At 40.6% G+C, this 22,779-nt stretch overlaps 1 protein-coding gene and 1 pseudogene across 4 annotated transcripts in view; one reads left to right on the top strand and one right to left on the bottom strand.

Annotated features, from left to right (window-relative positions):
• Positions 1-22,100, bottom strand: part of FGD4 (FYVE, RhoGEF and PH domain containing 4) — a 172,575-nt gene extending 150,475 nt beyond the window's left edge. For 2 of the 4 annotated variants that reach the window (XR_003547819.1, XM_006168077.3), the window contains exon 1: positions 5,879-5,957. Coding sequence is in view for 1 of the 4 variants with exons in the window: in XM_027768095.1 (XP_027623896.1) it covers positions 21,832-21,841 (10 nt within the window). In the remaining 3 variants the exon portion in view is untranslated. Of the gene's footprint in view, positions 1-5,878; positions 5,959-21,831 lie in introns of those variants that run through there. The other 2 variants (XM_027768095.1, XM_027768094.1) reach the window with 2 other exon arrangements.
• LOC106733852 (single-stranded DNA-binding protein, mitochondrial pseudogene) lies at positions 18,247-18,663 on the top strand (annotated as a pseudogene).
• Positions 22,101-22,779: the final 679 nt, after the last annotated feature.

Genomic DNA, 22,779 nt, shown 5'->3' with positions numbered 1-22,779 from the left:
TTCAGCAGAAAAACAGTTCCCCACCATCACTGCTCAAGAAGGATTCAGAGATTAAGTCTTTAGAAGATCAAAATGACTGAAAGCCAATGATACCACACAAAACCTACTATTACAGGTAATCCTGAGTCTAGAACATGAACTACAGGCACTCCAAATGTGCATCAGAAGTGAATTAAGGTCAAGGAAAATAACTAAGGTAAGCTTAACAAGAAAGAAAAAAAATACACTGTGGCATTGCCTCCTTACTCTATGGCCATCCCCTGTCTTAAATTTCAGAGGTTTATTTTAGCATAAGCATTTGTTTTCTTAGCATAAACCAGAAATGACACACAAATACTAGAAAAAAAGACAAAATTTTTTATTGTAGGTATTATGATTCTATCCCTACAAAACACAACCAAAAAAAAAAACAAAAACAAAAACAAAAGTATCAATCAAATATATTATTTATAGTACCAGACATTTAATGAAGTAACCAAATATAATTATATCCATATTATTCCTTTGTAAGAGCAAAGACTAATACGAATATCAATAGGACTGGGTTTATGAACAATGGTCAAAAAGGGGTATAGAATATCTGGGAACCTGGGAAGAATAGTATCCAAAAATTTGTGCAGACTGTTTGGAGAAAAAAGAATGAATTCTTGGAGAAGTAAAGGAATACTAAATAGAAGGGCATAATATGTTGGGGCCAGCAGGAGGCGTAGTGGTTAAGGTGGTGGACACTTGCACATGGCTGACCCTGGTTCAAGTCCTGGACCTGAAGGCTTACTGTCTCACTTTCCCTCTCTTTGTCTCTCTCTGGTTAAATCAAAGGTAATGAATGAATAAATATTATTTTAAAAAAGAAAGGTATGTGTTGAAAAGATAAAAATAGGCATTTTATAGATATTATGCCTTTCCAATCTACCAAATAATCTCCTAGTAACATTATCAATATACTTTAAAAAATAAATATAACAAAGTGACTCTGAAGTATAGTTAGATTATAAAACCAAACAAAATAAAGTATGAAAATACTAAAGGAAACCCTAAAGGAGAAAAGTTATACTAATGGGAATAGTAACTAACTTTTTTTGTTTTTTGTTTTTGTTTTTGTTTTTGCAAGAGAGCATGTGTCTTTCTTTCACCAAAAAAAGACAGAAGCAAAGTGAGAAAGCACCCCTGGGGGGATAGTCTCCCTGCAAGAACCTCTCCTCCATTTTTCCTCTTGGGCACCCATCAACCCACACCTGGAGCTTTATTCAAGCCACAGGTCCAGTCCTCGAACTACGCAGGTGGCCATGTGGGATTCGGCTGCCTTAACTATGATGCCACCTGGTGGGCCACTGTATCGACTTTTAAAGCAGGTTATAAATATCATAAAATACTAATACTGCCCCAAATGACTCCATGACCTCTCTCTCCCCCCATGAATTCTATACTTCTACATCCTGCTACCTATGGAACATCCTCTACCAGGATATTTAATAAGAATCACAAATATAACATCCCGAAGCCCAACTCCTGATTTTCTCCCTCAACCGGGTCCTTCTGCTTCCTTCCTTGTTTTAGGAAACAGCAACTCCAGCCTTCCACTCACACACGTGAGACCCCGGGGAGCCCATCTGGGACTGCTCCTTCACCCTGTGTGTTTAGCTTGTCTGCTCATGGCAGAACTGTCTCTTCACACCTGGCCACGCCTCACCTCTACCACTTTTACGTGGTCTAGGCCACAACTTCTCTCACCTAGATTCCTTAGCTTCTCATCAGATTTTCTGTTTCCTCCTTGCTCCCTGCACCCATAAAATCCAAGCAGTAGACAATTCTCTTCTTTAACCCAGCTTTCTTGTTGCACAGAGAATAAAAGCCCTACTTTGTATCACGGCCTAAGAAGTCCTTCATACCTGCTACCCATCCCCTTAACTGCTTTATCTCCTATCCTCTCTCGCCTTCCCTGAGCTCTCCAGACACTGTGTCCTCTCTTCTGTCCTTTCTCAGGAGTGTGCACAGTGACGGTAGGTAACAGAGGCCACTTATCTGTACACATCTGCCTTCAGACTGTGAGCCCTTCAAGGCCGGAGTCTGTACCACTCTGAATCCTCTCTGTTCCCAATACCAAGCCAAGGTCCTGGTACGTAGTAAGAATGCGACAGATCTGCTGAGTAAAAGGCATGTGCTGTACAGCTTTTTATTCTAGTGCAACTTTACAAGTGAACTAAAGATCCAGTATCAAATGAATGGTTACAAAAACAGTAATTTGTGGGTCAGTGGATAGATAGCATGGAGATTTAAGGTGCTGGACCCACATGGCCGAATACGTGGGATGACGTACGCATGCGCCTGTGTGTGCAAAATCCCAAGAGGAGAATGGAAGGAAAGGGACTATGGTGTGGCCATCCCCCTGGTGTGTGTGTGGGGGGTGTCATTTCTCACTTTCCCTTTCTCTGTCTCTCTGGCAAGTGTAAACATCCTATAGCAAAAACCTAAAAACAAAACAGTAATTTATACAACTTGATAAACTATCTTGAATTTGTTAAAATATAGTCACAAGAGCAGATGGTGTAATGGTTACATTGCTGGACTCTCATGTAGTCGACCGCAATTTGAGTCCCAGTCTTGGTGGCTTAAAACTCACGCTGGGCACGGGTGCGTGAATGCTCAAATTCCCGAAAGGAGAATGGCGAAGAGGGAATTCTGGAGTGGCCATTCCCCCCAGGAGGTAATTTCTTCCTTTCTGTCTCTCCAGCAAGTGTACATACCCTATAGCAAAAATCTCTTTAAAAATATACATAGACAGATTTAGATATAATCACAAAGAAGGGGGTCAGGGGCCAGCAGGTGACATGCCAACCACAGTTCAAGTCCTGAACCTGGCAGCTTGCTTTCTCATTTTATCTCTCTCTCTCATTCTGTCTCTCTCTCTGGTGAGCACATGTATCCTGTAGTAAATTGAAAATAATCATAATAATAATGATAAAGTTAAATAATTCTTTAAAAAAGAATATTTAGCAAAAGGGAAAAGTTTATGGTATATTAATAACAATGTAGTATTTACTGAGTCCCTAGTATATGCTGAAAACTATACAAAGCACAAATAAAAGATAAGAGGTATTTTATTCAAAATTCACAGAGACTATAAAGTAGGTACTATTATCCTGATTTTATTAGTGTGGAAATGGACACTCAGAGTTTAAGCTCTTTGCTCTAGGTCTCACTGCCAAGATTAGAAATTCATTTATCTAAGACCAAAGTTTGGGTCTAAATCAATATGCTATACATTTCCTAGAAGTTTTGGGAAGGTTGGTGGAGTGGAAGAAAACAGATTACAAAACTGAATGCTCACTTTACATATATACTATCTTTACAATGATATAACAAAGAAAAAAATTTTAATTTTTTAGAGAGAGAGAAGGACTTGATGCCAGAATCCTCCAGCCTCCATAGGTTTTTGCCACAGGGTGGGTGCCACCACGCCCCACAAAGAAGAAATTCTTAAGAACACACACTACGGTTGCATAGGCTTCAAAATTTTAGGAGTGGCTGTGACAAAGAAATATTCGTGATGTTTTCCTTTCTTGTTTTCCAAAATTTTTAATGTCATAAATGATCATTTTCTAAAAATAATATTTATTCCTCCTACACTTAGTTTTCAATGTTCACTGTGTTCTTGGGTAGATTTACTAACTAATGAGACAATAAAATTAAAAAAAAAAAAAAAAAAGATCGTGGCTCGCAGTTTCTAGAAAATTGATTCCATGGTAATTACTCAGAGAAGAAAACAAAATGGTAGACCTCAGAAAGGCGAGGGAGGAGGAGGCTTCTCCAGCTCCAAGTTCACCTGTAGGTGTCCTGACTTTGTCTTCATGATAGCACCTCCACTCGCACTGCCCAGCACCTATTGTAATAACAGCGCATGTGACAAAGAGCAAAGGATTCCCACAAAGGTTTCCAAGATTAAAAAAAAAAAAAAAAAAACAAGGTGTTGGAAGCAGAGAAGCCCAATGATTTATCTTCTTCAAATACTGGGCAGGCAACACTGCTTGTAGTACCTGCTGCCACAGGCACTGTGCCAGGCAGGCAGCAATCAAATAATCTTGAGAGAGCTGCTCTAATGTCCTTCACTATTGGGTATGTCCAGTTTCATTCACCCTTAGTCCTTTTTTTTTTTTTTAATGGCCAGAAAGTGCGGGTACTCACCAGAGAGAGAGAGAGACACACACAGCATGAGTGCCCCCACCCCCCACATAGGGGTGTTATCACACCACAATCACTTCACCTCCATTTCTCCACCCCATCAGGCACACATAAGTGCCCAACATGCACCAGGGCCAGGATTTGAACCATGACTGGCCATGTGCAATCAAGCTCACAATACACAGCACTTAAACACTAGACTACAGGGCTAGCCCTTTATTAGAGGCTAAACCCAAGAAAGTTTTTGATGTTGTTGTTGAAGGCTTTTGCTATAGGGTACATGCACTTACTAGAGAAAGAGAGAGAGACAGTGAAAGGGAAAGTGAGAAAGTCCGCCTCATCACCGGGATGCCACAATCCCTTCTCTATTCTCCTCCTGGGATTTTGGGTACACACATATGCACCCAGCATGATTTTCAAGCCACCAGGTCCTGGACTCAAACTGTGGCCGGCCATGTGGGAGTCCAACGCCTTAACCACTATACCACCTGCGAGCACTTTCCCAGGAAGGTATTTTAAGCCTGAAGTTGCCAAACTTTTTCAGCTCTTTGTATCTCAACTCACAGACCTCTTTGTATCTCAGTGACTTTTTCATGATGCCCAGATTAAGATAAATTCCTAAGGGTTCTAGTTATGAAATAGTTGGATACAAACAACGCAGTAACTATTTTTGACCTAGTACCATTTGAAAATACAGAATTACAAAAAAAAATAGTATTTTTACTTCATTTTTCGATCATTACTGTAGCTCATTCTTAACTCACTACGGCATGAGTGCCCCCACCCCCCACATAGGGGTGTTATCACACCACAATCACTTCACCTCCATTTCTCCACCCCATCAGGCACACATAAGTGCCCAACATGCACCAGGGCCAGGATTTGAACCATGACTGGCCATGTGCAATCAAGCTCACAATACACAGCACTTAAACACTAGACTACAGGGCTAGCCCTTTATTAGAGGCTAAACCCAAGAAAGTTTTTGATGTTGTTGTTGAAGGCTTTTGCTATAGGGTACATGCACTTACTAGAGAAAGAGAGAGAGACAGTGAAAGGGAAAGTGAGAAAGTCCGCCTCATCACCGGGATGCCACAATCCCTTCTCTATTCTCCTCCTGGGATTTTGGGTACACACATATGCACCCAGCATGATTTTCAAGCCACCAGGTCCTGGACTCAAACTGTGGCCGGCCATGTGGGAGTCCAACGCCTTAACCACTATACCACCTGCGAGCACTTTCCCAGGAAGGTATTTTAAGCCTGAAGTTGCCAAACTTTTTCAGCTCTTTGTATCTCAACTCACAGACCTCTTTGTATCTCAGTGACTTTTTCATGATGCCCAGATTAAGATAAATTCCTAAGGGTTCTAGTTATGAAATAGTTGGATACAAACAACGCAGTAACTATTTTTGACCTAGTACCATTTAAAATACAGAATTACAAAAAAAAAATAGTATTTTTACTTCATTTTTCGATCATTACTGTAGCTCATTCTTAACTCACTACGGGACACGTGCACCTACTGGTCCCAGCACAATCTCTCATACGACTGTATTAGATACTGCCACCCTCGTTCCCTGCTCCACAGTGATCCCCACCAGCTTGTTATCACAGTACCCACCCAGATCCTGACTTTGCAAAAATACGACATCGGGGAGTAAAAAACAGTACAGTCTGATACCAAAACTGGGAACTACCTGGGGCTGGTCGCTGGCACAGTATTTGATGAGTGTGTGGTGACAGCACCCCTGCACACCGGAAGTGGTCCCTCAGAGCACCTGTGCACATATTTGATAGTGATGTCATTAAGCCCTTTGTGAAGCCCAATAATACAAGCATTCTCTAGTTAGAAATTCAGAAACCTAAATACCTAAATCTATTCTTTCTTTTCTTTTTTTTTCTTTTTTCTTTGGCTATAGGGAGCATTGGCTTACTGGAGAGACAAAGTGAGAAATCCCTTCTCCTCCATTCTCTTCTCGGGATCTTAGGCAGGGACACACACACACACACGCACGCACATCCGGCGTGAATTTCTAACTGCCTGGTCCAAGACTCAAACTGCAGTTGACCATATAGGAGTCCAGTGCCTTAACCACTACACCACCTGCTGGCCCTTTACATCTATTCTAATACCTGCTTAGCTATTCATATGACTCTGGCAAGACATTTCCCCGCTGATCCTGTGCTCTTCAGTCACAAGCCGAGGCAGGAAATAGATTGGATGAGCTCCTGGCTTCTCTTCCAGCTGTGTCAGTAAGAATGAATGTTAGAGGGAGGAGGATCTTTCTCATTATTAGTGAGTTGAGAAGAAAAAGAAAAAGAAAAAAGGCCACGAAGACAAGGAGAAATATTTTCTAGACTGAAGTTGAAAACAGCACACACCTGGGTACTATCCTCAGGTGTGGCAGGATCAAAAGGCTGGAAGTTCGAGACAAGACGGCAGCTGTCTCACACAAAGACACGGGTTTACGGGACACTAAGTGGCAATGCCGCCAGCTCCACGGCTGTTTCTTCAGTCTTTCACATTCTTTCCACTCTTGCAGAAACACCTTCTTGGCAAATGACTTATATTATGATGTGACTGGGTACTGTCAGGTTGTGGTCTCTGAGCATGAAATAAGCTCAAATCCCCTCTCCTAATTAGGGACCAAAGCCATCAGAAAGCCTATAAAAGCACAGTCACGGACTCGAAAACACAAAATACCATCTATAAAGAGGCAGCGTTTCTTAGGTATTTTCAGGATGTTACTAACCATTCTGTATTTTTGGTTAATATTCTATGAAAGTCTCTTTGTTTTCTTTTTTTTTTTTCTTACTGCGAGATTTGTTGTTGTTACATAAATTAACCCATATATTGCAGGCTAGTGATATTCCAAATGTCTGTGGAGCTTCTACTGGCCTTTCAATTCCTTCAGTCTTGTGATGGCGGTCGCTGTGACGGCTGAAGTGGTGGTGTAGGTCCAGGCACCACCGGGTATCGTTTTCAGGCAGGAACCACAGTGCCAGATCCACAGCCCATCTCTTCATCTTGGTTTTGCCACAAAAGGAGCAGGTGTACTTGGTGTGCTGGCTGATTTCAATTTTCTTCACCATTTTCCAGAGGGAGGCACCATAGGGGGTCCCACAGTTACCGACGATGCTGACCTTCTTGGTGTGTTTAGCGACATTGCTGCCAGCTAAGTTCGAGCTCGGAGAGAGCTTACAGAGATTTTGCTATAGGGCATGTGCATTCACCGGAGAGACAGAAAGCAAGAAATCACCCACCAGGGAGGAGGGCCATGCTGCACTCCCTTCTCCTCCATTCTTGTCTCAGGCACTATAGTGCAAAGATAATAACAAATGTCGAGAAAGACAAGTCTACATCAAAGGACCTCATATGACAAGTTCTTTCCTATTAAAGTCCAGCCATCAGGACTCCAAGCCAGGTCTACCAATGCTACTTATTAAAATGGGAACAATACTGTGTCTTAGTCAAATGAGCATGGGATTTGATTCTTCCCATTATTAAATAGATTATTTGTGACTGCCTTTATTAGAGAATATTCCCTCTTCCTCCCAAGTCTTCATATTAATTCTAAAATTGGGAGGAAGTTATACAAGCCCTTGGGTCCTAGTCAGTTGCCTTCCACACTCTTCATCCTTGTATCTAAGGTGACTCACTCAATCTAGGTATTTTCATTTCTCTGTCCATGAAAATTTCTGAAATACATGAAAGTGAAGATTCTACAGGGAGTCTATGTGTATAACGTAACATGTATTAATGTAGTAGTTACATTAATAAATATATCTAAAGTATTTGTGAAAAGATAGAACAAGTATAGAAAAAAAGGCTAAGAATAATGTTCGATAAATAGAACTTGCAGGGTTTCTACAACTTTCCAAGTTTCATTCTAAATTCCATAGATGATAAAAATGAGACTTGGGCCCCTTTCTCTTGATGAATGCTTCATGTCTGAGAAGTATCTTATTGTGGGGTTGGATGGAGGAGCTAATAGGATAAAGCGGTGACAGACGTCCAGCATCAGGTAAATAGCCACCAACATCATTCTGAAAAAACTAACAAAATATCAACATTATGAACCATCTCTTTTGTGGTTCAAGGCTAGGATCCGACCAGAATGAAAATTATGACAATTCAAGTTTTGTGTTCATAAAACCCAGTGCTGAAAGGTTAATCCTCACAGGACATGCATGCGTGCACACACACGTGCACACATGCGTGCACACACACACAAATGCTAAGAACCAAAGCATGCAAACAATTATAGCTTTAGATCAAATTTACACAAAAATTGCTTAGATCAGCAGCTATAGGGTTTCACTGTGAGAAGAGAAAGCCAATTCAGCAATAGTTCAGTGATAAGCTGGACTTTTTGTTGACATCCAGTGATCATTTATAGCCTCTTGTCTGGTAACAAAACCAATTCTAACTCAGCTTTACCTTTCTACCCAAAGTCCAAACCCAAGAAAGAATGAAGTATTGGAAATGAAGGGTAGCCAAACTGTGGGCAAGAGTCCCTCAAGACTACGAGTGAGGCAGAGCTAATTGTGAACACGTGAGGTGTCCGAGTTTGGGGCCATGTGTGTGGCAGGGGTGTGTCGTTTGGTTGTGTATGTGTGGCAGAGTTTGTGCAGCAATGGCGTGTAAGGAGGATATGGGGGAGGGGATCTGAAAACTTTCTTAACCTGCCTAGCAAATTATATCTCCCAAGGGCCTTGGGCTCTTTTCTGAGAGAAACAGAGGACAATTGGTTGAATAGGAACAAATCTTGGTTAGTTGATGCTATGAATACCAATTTACGAGCTCTCTGCTGGACCATGTATACTGGTAAATCTTTGTATGCCCCAGCTGATTAGCAGAGTGACTTCCAAGCTGTGAACTATGCCTTCGAGGCCTTCATTAACATAGGCAGAATATGTGGAAACTTCCTCTCAGGAAGGTCAATGAGATCATATACGTGAAACCTCTTTGAATACCTGGAAAACTGCACAGCTCTAAGAAGTTGTAAACATGTTTAATAAAGGCGGGGGTAGGGTGGAAACTACTGCTTACTAGGAGAGCCAAGAATGGCGAACAATGACTTCCTCTCACGGGGGAAAAAAACACAGAGACCTTTCAAAAAACAAAATCTAAATGGAACCAAACACTCTCACTCCATTCATACTCCTGTCAAGTTGTCAAACCTCATTCCCATCTTTCTTGCTCATACTTCTCAAAAGAGTGGCAAGTCTATGGTCACTTCCTCACCTGAGTCATTCCTCAGCCCACTTCCGTCTGACCCAACACTCTAGGTAGGGACACTGGCCCACGAAGCCAGCAGTCATGTCTCAACTGCCCAACCCACGAGTCACCCTTCAGTTCCGGTACCCCAGGACTTCTCTGAATGCCGACCACGCCCTCCTCCTCACCTTCTTTCCTCCATGGCTCCCTCACAGCCAGCTCTCCTGCTCTCTAAACCTCTGATGGCCCCATTTTGCTTCCCTTTCATCGGCAACTTTCTCCCACCTTCTCTCTCCTCCATCACATCCAATCAATCAGGTAAGATCGATAAATGTTTACTGAATAAATGTTCATAAAAAGATATCATAACATGATTAGAAAAATATAGCAATTAACTGGCAAAATACTAAAGAGAAGTTTTAAATTTCTGTACATAGAAAAAGCTGCTAAATAATACCTTATTGCTATAGGGCTAGAGGTAGGTAAAAGCCAAAGACCTTACCATCCCTCCTGCACTGGTCTGCTGAAGAGCTGCATAGATATTTAAACACTTCCCTGTCAAAGCACGTTCCAACTTCAGAGCCTTTGCATTTGCAGTCCTCTCTGCCTAAAATGCTGCACCCAGATCTTCCTGTTGTTCCATGAGGCATGTCATTCAGGTCTGTACTCCAACGCCACTTCCTAGAAGGGTCTTTCCTTCCTCATTACTCCAGCTAAAAGAGGAGCACTAGGTCCAACCAGGTGGTAGTCATTAGCAAACTGAATTGCAGTGCTGGAAGCCATATGGCTGACCTTGGGTTCGGATCCCTGGGTGAGCGAGAAAACGTGCCAGGTGCATGAGTATGTGCCCAAGGTCCTGAGGAGCTAGAGAGCAAGGAACAGGGAATCCCAACCTGAGGAGAACCTGCCAAGGGTGCCTCTCTCTAGTAAAATAAACACTAAATACATTAAATAAATTAAATGAGAGCACATTTTACCTCCTGTACCTCTGTCACTTTCTACCTATCGGAATGCCTTACATTGGTTTAATAGCATCCGTCTGCACAACATCATATTAAATGTTTTGCACTCAAGTGTTTTCTGCCTCCCTATGAGGTAAAATGAGGATTGGGGATCTGTCTTGATTACCAAGAAACTGGTATCTGACACAAAGCGAATCTTTGTTGAAAGAACAGATAAAAGGTGGTCGAGCAGAGCCAGCAGGTAGCATAGTGGTTAAGGTGCTGGACTCCCACATGGCTCACGTCCTGGACCTAGTGGCTTGCTTTCTCACTTTCTCTTTCTCTCCCTTTCTTTCTCTGGTGAGAGCATGTGCCCTACAGAAAAAAAAAAATAATAATAATAATACATAAAATTGAATAAATAATTCTTTTTAAAAAATGGTAAAGAAGGGGCCTCAGAGTGGCACAGCAGCAACGCAACACTGTGAAGCTGACCCACATGCGAAGATTTCAGGTTCAGGTCTGGAGACTTCCCTGCGGGGGTCCATGATCTAGGACTGGCTGAATCTGGGAGTAGATTGTGGCATGAAGACCCTGTTGGGAATGCTGTCTCTTCTCTGTCTCTCGGGTTCACGGAAAGAAGTCAATAAACTTTAAAAAAAAAAAAATGTAGACAAAGCTAAGCTTGACTATATATACTGTAGCTTATCCAAGCAACCTGGGAACTGACACATTGGAGCCCCTGAGAGTGAGAAGGGTAACAGATCTCCCCAGGAGGTCAAGCAGCAAGTGAGCTTTCTATTACAACTTCAAGAAATGGCAGGTAGGGGGGCAAGCAGCTGGTGTGACGGTTAAGGTGCTGAACTCTCACATGGCTGACCGTGGTTTGAGTCCCAGACCTGATGGCTCGCTTTCCCACTTACTCACTCGTTCTCTCTTACTCTCTCTCTCTCTACCATGAACACACATGCCCTGTAGCAAATTAAAATAATCATAAAAATAAAATTAAATAATTATTTTAGAAAAAAGAAAGAAATGACAGGCAGAAAGCCTGTGTCCCAGGACTAAGGAACTTGGCTCATCAAGACTTCACACCTTCTCCAGGACAAGGGCTAGGGGCACGCTCCTGGGCAGCCTGGGAGTTGAAGTCACTTGCTTCCCCCATTCTTTCTGGAGGAAAACTGAAAAGAATCGGCCACGCTTAGGGAAACAATTTTTTTTAACCTTTTTGTCTTATCTCCTTATTTCTTTGCAGGACTCCCAGGTAGCTGACAATGACTTGAACACTAGACTACTTCTTGCCCAGGCCAGGACCCACACTTGACTTCATAACTGAAACCTGTCAGTCATCTAAATCCCAGCGCTATTCAATGAGCTCATACCACAGAGTCTTCACCTTGAAAACTGAAGTGCTCCTGGAAACTGGCTAGCCCAGCAGCATCAGCTACATTCCCCCCAGGTCTGCTCCACTTTTCCTCTCTGTCCCTGGAGAGCACGGCTGCCTGACCTTGGGACAGCACCACCTTCTCACCTTTGTTAAAGGTGAAAGAAATGGTGACTCATGCCTGTGTGACTGCTTTTTACTTTATGAACTAGGAATTCATGTTCACTACAAAAAAATGTGTACGAGAAATAAGCAAAAACACAGTCAATGTAACTCACTTCTATGACCTAAAGATAACTCCTGCTAATGTCTAGTTCCAGAAGCTTTTTATACATTTGTATACCTAGACACATGTATATATATCACACATATTTTATTTTTCTAAACAGTATATTACACGTCCTGCTTTATAACTTTCTTTTATTTTGGAACTAGGAAATATTTCCGGTTTTTATTAATAAAAGTATTACTCAAAAGTGTAAAAGCAATGTATAGCCAAAACAAACAGTAGGGTGCGAAATGCTTCAGGAACATCTTAAAAATTTCCAGAGAAACACGCCAGGCTAAAAGTCTACAGTTCAACCACGATTGCACCATAAGCTCTGTTCATTCCTGCCTTTTCTCAGTCAGTTCTTCCCTGTATTTGCCTTTCTCTTTTCCAACTTGTTGAGACTTGGCTTTGCATTCAAGAAGCTTTTTTCCAGTCTTTGTCCACTTTTGGCCTGGTGCTAACTACCTTGGCTGGGTGCATGCCCACGTGGACGGCTGTGCCGTTAGTCTCCTCACGCTGCAGCCCCTCGATGTAGACAACATATTTCTTTCTGTACACCTGGACTACCTTGCCAATTTGCTGACCGTTGTAGTGCCCTCGAACCACCTGGACCTCATTGTTCTTGCGGAAAGGCATGGAGCGGACGTTGTATTTCTGCCGCAGCTCCTTGGACAGTGGGGACGACGTGATCATCCTGCACACATGCAAGGGAGCACTGAAGTGACATTTGTGGGTTTTGCTACAGTAGGAGGTCACGAAGGGGTTGAACTTCACGGTGACTGTCTACCTGCTCCGTGCACTCATTTTTATTAAAAATTCTAGTAATTCCAGGCATACACAGTCAAATCTATTTGTAAGTAAATTTCGAATATAAACTACAACTACCTTGAACCGTTAGGCTTACTCTGAGAAAATCTCTATTTTATTCTAGTTAACTCTTGTAAATATTCCCACTAAAATATCTTAGTGACTAAAAAGGTAATGTGGGAGGGGTGGGAAATGGGGATAATGAAAGGGAGGGAATCAATGGAAAAGGAAAAAAGCTGAACACTTAAGGGACACAAAAATGGAAAATTATCTGTTGATACTATCTTTGGACTGATATACAGTGTATTTATGCTGGGAAGTTTCCCCTTATATGTTCTAATGATATGTTGTGATTGAATGTAAAATAATAATAAAAAAAAAGATAGCTTTTGAAAAAAAGTAATGTGTTTTTACATATTTGGAAGTTGCAGAAATAAAAGAAAACTAAAATTGCTTATAAAGCCATTATGGGGGTGGGTAGTTGGCATGGTGGTTAAGGGTGCTGAACTCTCACATGGCCGACTATGGTTCAATTCTCAGACCTGGTGGTTTGCTTCCTCACTTACTTTCTCTCTCTCTGGTTAAATTAAAATAAATAAATAAAGTTTAATACAATAATTCTTTAAAAAAATAAAATGAAGCCATTATGTATTGGGTTGCTGAAAAAGTTATGATACATTTTTGCATAGAAAAACACAAAAAAAAACATCATGACTTTTTCAACACCCCAATAGATAAAATCACAATCAGTATTTTTATATAGTTCTCTAAATGTTAATACATGATACATAATAGGATCGAAATTTTTCTGAATATTGTGCTCTATAAGAAATTTGATGGGGACCAGCAGTTGGCATAAAGGCTATGTCATTTGACTCCCATATGGTCGATCATGGTTTAAGTCCCAGACCTGGTGGCTTAAACTCATGCCGGGTGCATGTAGGTGTGCATGCACAAGATCCCGAGAGGAGAATGGAGGACAAGGGATTGTGGCATGGCCATCCCCCCTGGGGAGTGATTTCTCACTTTCTGTCTCCCTTTCTCACTCTGTCTTTCTGTCAAGCGCACATGCCCTATAGCAAAAACCTCTCTTAATTTTTTTTTTTTAAATAAAATCAGTTTAACATGAGAGTCGACTTCATTTACTCTCAATCACATCAAGTAGGTGGGATTTAAAAGGGCACTCTGATATATAATCACATTTGCTAATTAACTTTTCTTTTATAGAGGATTGCCCTACTCAGGAACATAATTTCTGTGACAGTCCAATAAACGTCAATACATTCATTTCAAATTTCTTGAAATAAACAAACTCTACCCAAGACGACTTGCCACCCAATTCAAAAAAGACTGCTTTACCTCAGCTGATCACAGGCTAAGCCGATCCATTGTTCAGAACCATTATCTGACTTTCTAGTAGTCTCCTCAATTCTCTTCACTTTAGAGGATTTTCAGCCATCAGCTGCAAAGTGATTCGCGCTGGATGAAACTCATGAATTTAAACAAGCAATTCAGATGCTGTGCTGTGATTCTTTTCTTTGAAAATGGACAACATAACATAGTACTTGAAAGAACTGTAATGCCAGGGGAAAAAGCTCACACAGGCATGGGCACACACACACAGGCACACATGCCCATGTGTACATGCATATACACATGCAGTCTCTCCCTTTCCATGCCCTAGGGATACACCAAAAACTAAATTGCTATTGCAAGAAAAAGGATCAGTTTAACTTTTGGTTTACCTCATGTAAGACTATAGGACTTATCATTTTTAGGTGAAGCTCGTGTGCTTGGGAACAGTATGGCCCACCCTTACACCCAATGTGATTTATATATTCACCAAGGAAACCCTGAGGCATTCCTACTCATGTATAATTTCATGAACACAAGACATTAAAACTTTCTCGGATCAGCACGTATACACATTTTCTCACATAAATTACGGAGATGGGCAAAAAAAGTTCCTTATTCAAGAAAAAAGGTACAAAAAAATACAAAAAAAAAAAACACTGTTAGGTTTTTCAAAGGAAGAGAACTTCTCTACTTGGTACCGTGTCATTTGAACAATGTCATCTGATGAACATTAACCAGGAATGTTATTATGGCCCGTGCAGGTAATTAAAGGACTTCGATGTCATTTCTTACCCTCATGGGCCTTTCAGGGGAAGACAGTGGTTTCTCAGCATGTGGTTTGTGGGTCCCACCATTACGGCATTAATTGCTCAAAGGTCTTACATCGCAAGTTCAATTTCTTTCGTAGAGACAGGACTATTTTAATTTTTTATCTTTTCTGTATTTTTTTTGCTCGTTATGTTTTTTGAAGAAATTTGTCTATCTCATCTAAATGGTAGAATTTATTGGCATAAATGTGTCTTAATAATCACTTATTCTGCTCAGAGAATCTTGATATTGGAATTGTTTTCTCATTCCTGATCAATCTTGACAGAGACTTATCAATTTATTAAACTTCTCAAAGGTAAGAATTATTTTCTTTATTGATTCTTCTCTACTTTTTATTTTTGTGATTATTTCTTTTCTTTTACTTAGAGATAATCTGTTTTTCCAAAACTTTGAGGTCACTCATTTTATAATTTCTGTCCAAAATATGCATATAAAGATTATATACCTGTAAATGATTCCTAAATGTATTTTTCTGGTTTTCTGTTGTTGTTGTTGTTTCCAGAATCTGTTAATCATGGCCAGAACAAAAAATTGTTAAGGTTTATTTTTTTAATCTTAATTCTTACTTAAAAATCAAATTGATTTCCCAAGAAAAACCAGTGAGACAAAGCCGAAGAGAAGGATAAGGGTCCCTCCTAAGGTGCTCTATCTGTAGGTGCATCAAACAGGTAGCCTCGAACACACATACAGAGCACATCGGACCATGCAGTGAAGAACTCTGTTAGGGATAGAGACTTCCTCAGGTATTTGCCTTCAATTCAGTAGGAGGAATTACTACGCAAGCCTCCATAATTATTGGTGGGAAGAAATCTCTGGGAAAACTGCAGCTAGGTGCAATTCTCCCAGAAGCACATGAACTGCTCCTGTTCAGTGAGGTAAGGCCATCTCCTTTTCCTCCTGTGAAGTAACATAGCTTCTAGCTGTTGTCATCCCATTAATAAAGACCTTCTCATGACTGATAAACTCTCTCCTTCCTGCTTTGCATTCAGAACACTGACTCAGGTGAGATGAAACAGAAAACACAGTCCATCTTTGAGAGAATTTAAGTAAAACTGAAAAAAAAAAATTTGAGACCACTTAGGTTATAAAAATATCAAGTCCAGGATCAGCAGATGACATAATGGTATGTCACTGGACTCCCACATAGTCAAATGTGGGTCAAGTCCCGGACCTAGGGGGTTAAAATTCATACCAGGCATGCATGCATATATGCCCAAGATCCTGGGAAGAGAATGGAGGAGAAGGGATAGATTGATATCTCTGTATTGACTGACATGCATGGCATTCCCTTTTGAAAAAGCAATGGAAGTCAATGTAAAGTTATATGTAATCTAGTGTAACAGAAAGATTATGATGATAAAAAAAAAAAAAAAAAAGCAAGAAAGAAAATATCAGGGCCAGCCAGTGGTGGGGTGGTTAAGATGCCTGGATCCCACATGGTCAACTGCATGGTTTAAGTCCCAGGTCAGGCAGCTTGAAGGGCATACCAGGTGTGTGCACATGTGAGCCCAAAATCCTGAAAGGAGGGAGACAGAAAGGACGGTAGCATGACCATCACCCAGGGGGGCTGCTTTCTCACTTTTCCTGTCTCTCTCACACACAAAGGAAAAATTTTAAAAAGCACAAAATGATAGTTACCTTCCCAGATGGTTAAAATTTCTAAAAACCAACAGAAAGTACAGCAAGAACACGGAACAATTAGAATATTCATTCATACACTGGAACCACTATAGAAAACTTTTAAGTAACATCTTCTGAATACATATGACCCATACCTATGACCCAATAATCCCACCAAAACACACATATAAATAATGTTTACAGCAACTATCATTTTAATAGCCAATGTCCATCAACAGCAATATGGCAAAAAATACCATGCACGATGATAAAGAACAAATTACTGCCACAGTGTGCAATAGATGAGCCATAGCTTTGGAAGTCAATGGTCTTGTAGTTGAATTCCATTACTTATCAACTAATATTAACTGTGTGAATAGGGGTATATAACCTCACTGACTGCTTTTTTCATATGAAAAAATAGGGTCATATGACCTATCTATCAAGATTATTCTGAGGGGGTTGCCCTACAGCAGAGGGGTTAAGCACTGTGCAGAGGAAGCCAGATTACATATTACTAACCACAGTTCAAATCCTGGCCCTGACAGCTTGAAAAACATGCCAGACACATACATGCATTTTAAGGATCCTGACAGGACGGGAATAAAAGGAGATTGTAGTGTGACCAGACCCACTGGGGAAGGGAGCGCCTTCTCTCTCTCTCTCTCCCCCGCTCCCCATATGCTCCTACATGCTCTCTGGTGGAGAGGGGAAGATCATTCAGAGGATGAGAAGTAACGTGTATATAATTCAGAACACTGTGTGGAACAGATACTCCATCAACAGTAGACTTGGGTTTAGGATATATATCCTTCAGGATCAATTACCAAGCCCTTTTATATATAAACTCTCTTCCTGTAAAATAAAAGTAATACTCTGCCTCACCTGCCAAATACATCTGCAACACTTTTGCTATGGAAGACACAGAAGGTAAAGCGACCCATTTATTCTACAGGGTGGACTGCCAAAGGAAATGATGCAGCTTGCTCATCCCCACTTCAAGGTAAAGAAACTGCCTGCTTAGCCATCAGTGGCGCGACACAAGACCCGGGTTATGACACTTATTATGCAGCTACAGTGTGGACTCCACATGTAATCACAGCTGTCAGCTCTGATGCCAGAGGGTCAAATGAGTTGCAAAGATTAAGCAAATGGGCAGGAGGGATGCCAAGAAGTGAGTAACGTGCTGGACAGAAACAGAAGTCCCATTGGTCCGGTTACAAGGCTGATCCGTAGAACACACACGGGCATCGTATGCACAGCCCAAAGAAAAGCATGTGACAGGCTGAGATGCATAAAATGCAAAAAAAAAAAAAAAAAAAAAAAAGAGTCGGTGGAGAGACGAAAGGAAAAAATACTAAGTACCACTGTAGTTTTCAGCTTAATTCTAAGTAACTTTTAGTAATTTTATAAATATACAAGACTCCCTTGTACAACAGAGGGGTTGGGGGGACCAACCCCACCCCAACAGTTGAAAACTTGTACGCAACTTTTAGCTCCCCCCAAAATGAAGAGCCTACTGCTTACTGGAAGCCTTACTGATAACAGAGTCAACTAAGACATACGTGTTTTGTGGTCGGGGCTAGAGCGTCAGGAAAGACCTAAAGATTAGATTGTAAGAAAAGAAAACAGAAGCCATGTTTCCAAGACCTACATTACAGGTACTTCGTCAGTTTGTAAGACACGAATCTGAAAGAGCGAGCACTTTGATTCTCGAAAGATCTCTGGATCGTGTGCAGTGACTTGGGCAAGTGGGTCAGGACTCGGTCGTGAAACAGGTGGAAGGAAAAAATCCAGTCACAATGAGATGTGGATATCAGGGACAATGAAGTATACCAAATGGGCGGTGTTAGTCAAAAGACAATATTGCACAGGATATAAGTATTCTCAGAGACGTGGCATGTAAGTATGAAAAAAGGGGGTCTCGAATTTATGTGGAAGGGAAAGTAAACTATGGTGAATACACGGATACAAATAATGTGAGGCGACAGGCAACAGCAATCATAGCTGATAACACTGTATTTCTGAGTGACCAGACCAGACAGAAGGTGTAGAATGGATGATTCTTCTTTAGCCATTGCTTGATACATTCTCATCTCCAAATCACGTATAGTCTTTGTAATTTTTGAGGGCAAGAATTAAAATACTCACACGTATGTGTGTGCGTTGTATGTTGTATGCATTATATACTATATTCTTATAATAAAGTATGCTAAATAAATCTCATTAAGCAAATCATATAAGGAAGAGAAAATATATTCACAGCACCGTATTTACCAATTGGAAAAATATCTGCATATAAGTGGACCCAGGCACTTCAAACCTGTGTCACTCAAAGTTCAACTATTTTCATTATTTGTCATGACAGAATAAAACGCATAGATACTGTGATAAATCCTCTGTTGACTTCTTTTCAATGTGTGTATGTGTGTATGTATCTGGGGTTAATAACAATCCATCATAAATTTTAAAATAAGAAAAAATAAAAGACTTTCTAAATATAGCACATACTGAATAAAATTGAAACCACTGTGTACAGAAGTCAGGTTACTGACTACATTACCATCTAAACTAGCAAGGGGAAGACATAGGCAGAGCAAAGAAAAATAAACCAACGAGATCTTCAAGTAAAAAAAAAACTCTTTAAATTTTCTGTTTCAAAATTAAAGCTTCAAAACTTATGTTATCATACTGCCCTAGCTATTCCTATTCTAAATTTATGACTTAAAGTTTTAAATAGAACTTGCACATGATAATTTGTTAATGACTCAAAGTACTCTCTCAAATCCATTCCACTCATTCCACGAGAAAGGTCAGTACCCCATCGTAGTACAAATCTATCAGAGGGAATGGAGAACGGAGAGCCATCTCTTTCTTCTGTAGGTGAATTAATGGGAGACTCGAGGGCCACTTTTCACACAGTAAAACAAACAAAAACTTTGGCCAATGCCTGATGAATCTGTTTTTCCAGGCACCAGTATTTTCACAACCCACGCTTGACTGATCTCTGCATGGATCTAGTTCTCCATTCACATGAGCCTCAGGGCACATAAACCCAAGGTCTTAGTTGACATCCTCTTTCAATTTCTCTCAATAAACCAGTTACTTACAAAAGTTCTATAGATAACACTCCCTGTTGTCTCTATGAATAAAGCAATGGAATCTACTTTTGAGAAGTGACTAGCACAAAGGCTGTCTGTTACACAAAAGTAAAAAAGTTTTTAAAAATTATTTAATTTATTCATTCATTTATTTTTAGTTTGACCAGAGAGAGACACAGAGAGAGAAAGAGGGAAAGTGAGAAAGCAAGCGGCCAGGTCCGGGACTCGAACTGTGGTCAGCCATCTGGGTGTGTCCAGCACCTTAATCACCACACTACCTGCTGGTCCCAAAACAAGCTTTTAAATTAAGCTTCCTAAGTTTAAGCAAATATGTGCACAATACATTTATTCAAAATCTGAATTCAATGTTTGCTCTTAAAAAAAAAAAAAAAATCAAAGGCCAGGTGGCCGTCCTCATATCTTCATGGCTTAAGGAGCTGGATCCCATTTGTCTCATCATGGTTTGCATCCTGGCTCCAACAGCTTAAAAACCGTACAGGGCACATGTAAGTACACGTCTAATGGGAAGGAAGAACGGAGGAAAAAGGACAGGATATAACCATTCTTCACTGGGAAATGACTGCTTGCTCTCTTTCTCTCTGGCAGGTACACATACTCTGTGGCCACTAAAATGTGAGAAAATAATCATCATCTAAGGCCAAGCTGTTAACGATATCTTAAAATCAAGAATTCAAGAACAAATGGGATTTATCCCCCAAGGCACCGTGCAAGATAGTCTTAAAAATCAATGTTCTTCTCAGTTATTTATAAACCGAAATCAATACAATTTTAAGTGTCTAACAATAGTGGACGTGTTAACTAAATTAAGGTTCTGCCCTGGAACAGAAAACCACACAGCAAATGAAATGAGTATTTCCTAAGATACTCTAGCCTGAAATAATTTAATGTGAAGTGGTGGGAATGCCTGACACAAAATCCGTGTACGATATGGCCTCTGCTTTACAAAACAATAAATACAAAGAGAAAAAGACACCTCAAAATGTCATCAGTAGGTTATACCTGGATGTGTATTGTCTTTCTCTCTCATACCCAACAAAAATATCTGTTTAAAAATGTTTTCTTATGGGAACCAGCAGTTAGCGTAATGGCTATGTCGCTGGACTCCCACGTAGTCGACCGCGGTTCACGTCCCGGACCCGGTGGCTTAAAACTCATGCAGGGCGCGTGTGCGTGCGTGCCCAAGATCCCGAGAGGAGAATGGAGGAGAAGGGATTGCGGCGTGACCATCCCCCCTGGGGGGTGATTTCTCGCTTTCTGTCTCTATGTCTCTGTCTGTCTGTCTGGCGAGCGCACGCGCCCTAAAGTGAAAATCTCTCCAAAAAAAAAAAAAAAAACACACTATCATTTGGTTCTTGAATAAAAATAAAAATTAAAAAAAAAAAATGTTTTCCTAAACAAAGACATTCACTTAAAATAGATTTTCTGTTAAATATAAAAGACTACAAAAAAAAAAAAAAATCAAAGCCACGATAATAGAAGATCCTGGTCAAAATACCTAAATTTCAGATCCTGATAAATCATATTATAAGAAATCCTTTGACTTGTGCATTAACAATATAGTTTGGTGATATTTTAGAGGTAGAGTAGATCTATTCCCTAATAATTGGTAACAAAGAGACTATTAAGTGCATAAGTAAATTCTAAGAAACTGGCTGAGCCCAGCTCTTTCGTATTAAGACATAAGAGTACAATAAATGGAAATTAGGAAGGAGACAGAGGTTAGACTACAGATGACATAGGTGAGAAGGGTCAACCATGACTGCACTTTAAGTAGAGCTTATTTCTATCACTCTTGAAAAGACTGCCATGGTAGGAACCCTCCAGGAGAAATGCCGTTCCCTCGAGCAATTGCTCTTGGACCTTAATCAAACGGAAAAGCACAACTTAGTATGTACTATACTAAAACCACAGCACTGAACGGTTCTGAACAAGATCCACCATCGTCTTCCCATACTGGTGCAAGGTATCTATTACCGCTTAGGAGCAGACAGAGGCAGATATAAATGACATCAACTCTTGCACACTTCGTATCCTCAACAAGTCCAAACGTTTTAACCTGACCGATTTCAGAAATGACCATTGTAAAACGACAATACTCACAGCCCCCCATAAAAGATTCCTGCCAAGCAACATCCAGCAGAGCCTTTTATTCTTCTGATTAACTTGTTTCCTGCTTCTGGAAGAAAAATTTGGACCCCTGATGTGTCAGTTAAATCTATAGGCATCCTGAACTTGGACACCAGACACACATGCATCTTGTGCTCAGCATGGTAAAGAACAAATGGGAAGTGCAGAGTGGTTGCGCAACTGCTCAGCAGTGATGCAGTCTCCAAGAACTACGCAAATGATGCATTTCAAAATCTCATGGAGGTATTTCAAAATGTAGTGAGAGAGCTCTACAGGGCGGAATGGCAAAGAGGAGGCAAACTATCTGAGATTTTCCTGTAATTATGACCTTTACATTTGTAACAAACTATTCCTTAAAAATACTTCTTTTCTTTTCTTTTTTTTTTTTTTTTTTTTGGCTACAGAGTATGTCGGCTTGCAGGAGAGAGGCAGAGTGGCCATGCCACAATCCCTTCTCTCAGGATTTTCTGCACTCACTCACACGTTTAGCAAGCCACTGAATCCAGGACTCGAACCACACAGTCAGCCCTGTGGGATACAGTCACATTCGCCACCTAGCTGGCCCTAAAAATAGGTTTTAAAGGATCCTGGAATTTTTTTCATGCCCTGAGAAGTACTATAAAAATTGTTGTAGAGTGAAACTGTATAAACTTTTCTTATCCCCAAAAGCCAAAGGGCTTCCTGCGAACAGGTATGCAAGTTACCTAGCAATCCCAAGTAACTTTTTGTTTGTTTGTTTTAACATTTATTTATTTATCTATTTATTTGTTGTGATTTTCAGGCAGCCATATCTGGGACATGAACCACGGTGGGACATGTGGGAGTCCAGCACCTCAATCACCATGCCACCTGCTAGTCCCCCAAGTAACTTCTTTATAAAAACACATCAGGACTTTAAAGAAGGAATGGTAATTGTAAAGA

Source organism: Tupaia chinensis, unplaced genomic scaffold (genome assembly GCF_000334495.1).
Source record: "Tupaia chinensis unplaced genomic scaffold, TupChi_1.0 Scaffold145519_1, whole genome shotgun sequence".
Lineage (NCBI taxonomy): Eukaryota > Metazoa > Chordata > Mammalia > Scandentia > Tupaiidae > Tupaia > Tupaia belangeri.
This window is presented reverse-complemented; position numbering and strand designations above follow the sequence as displayed.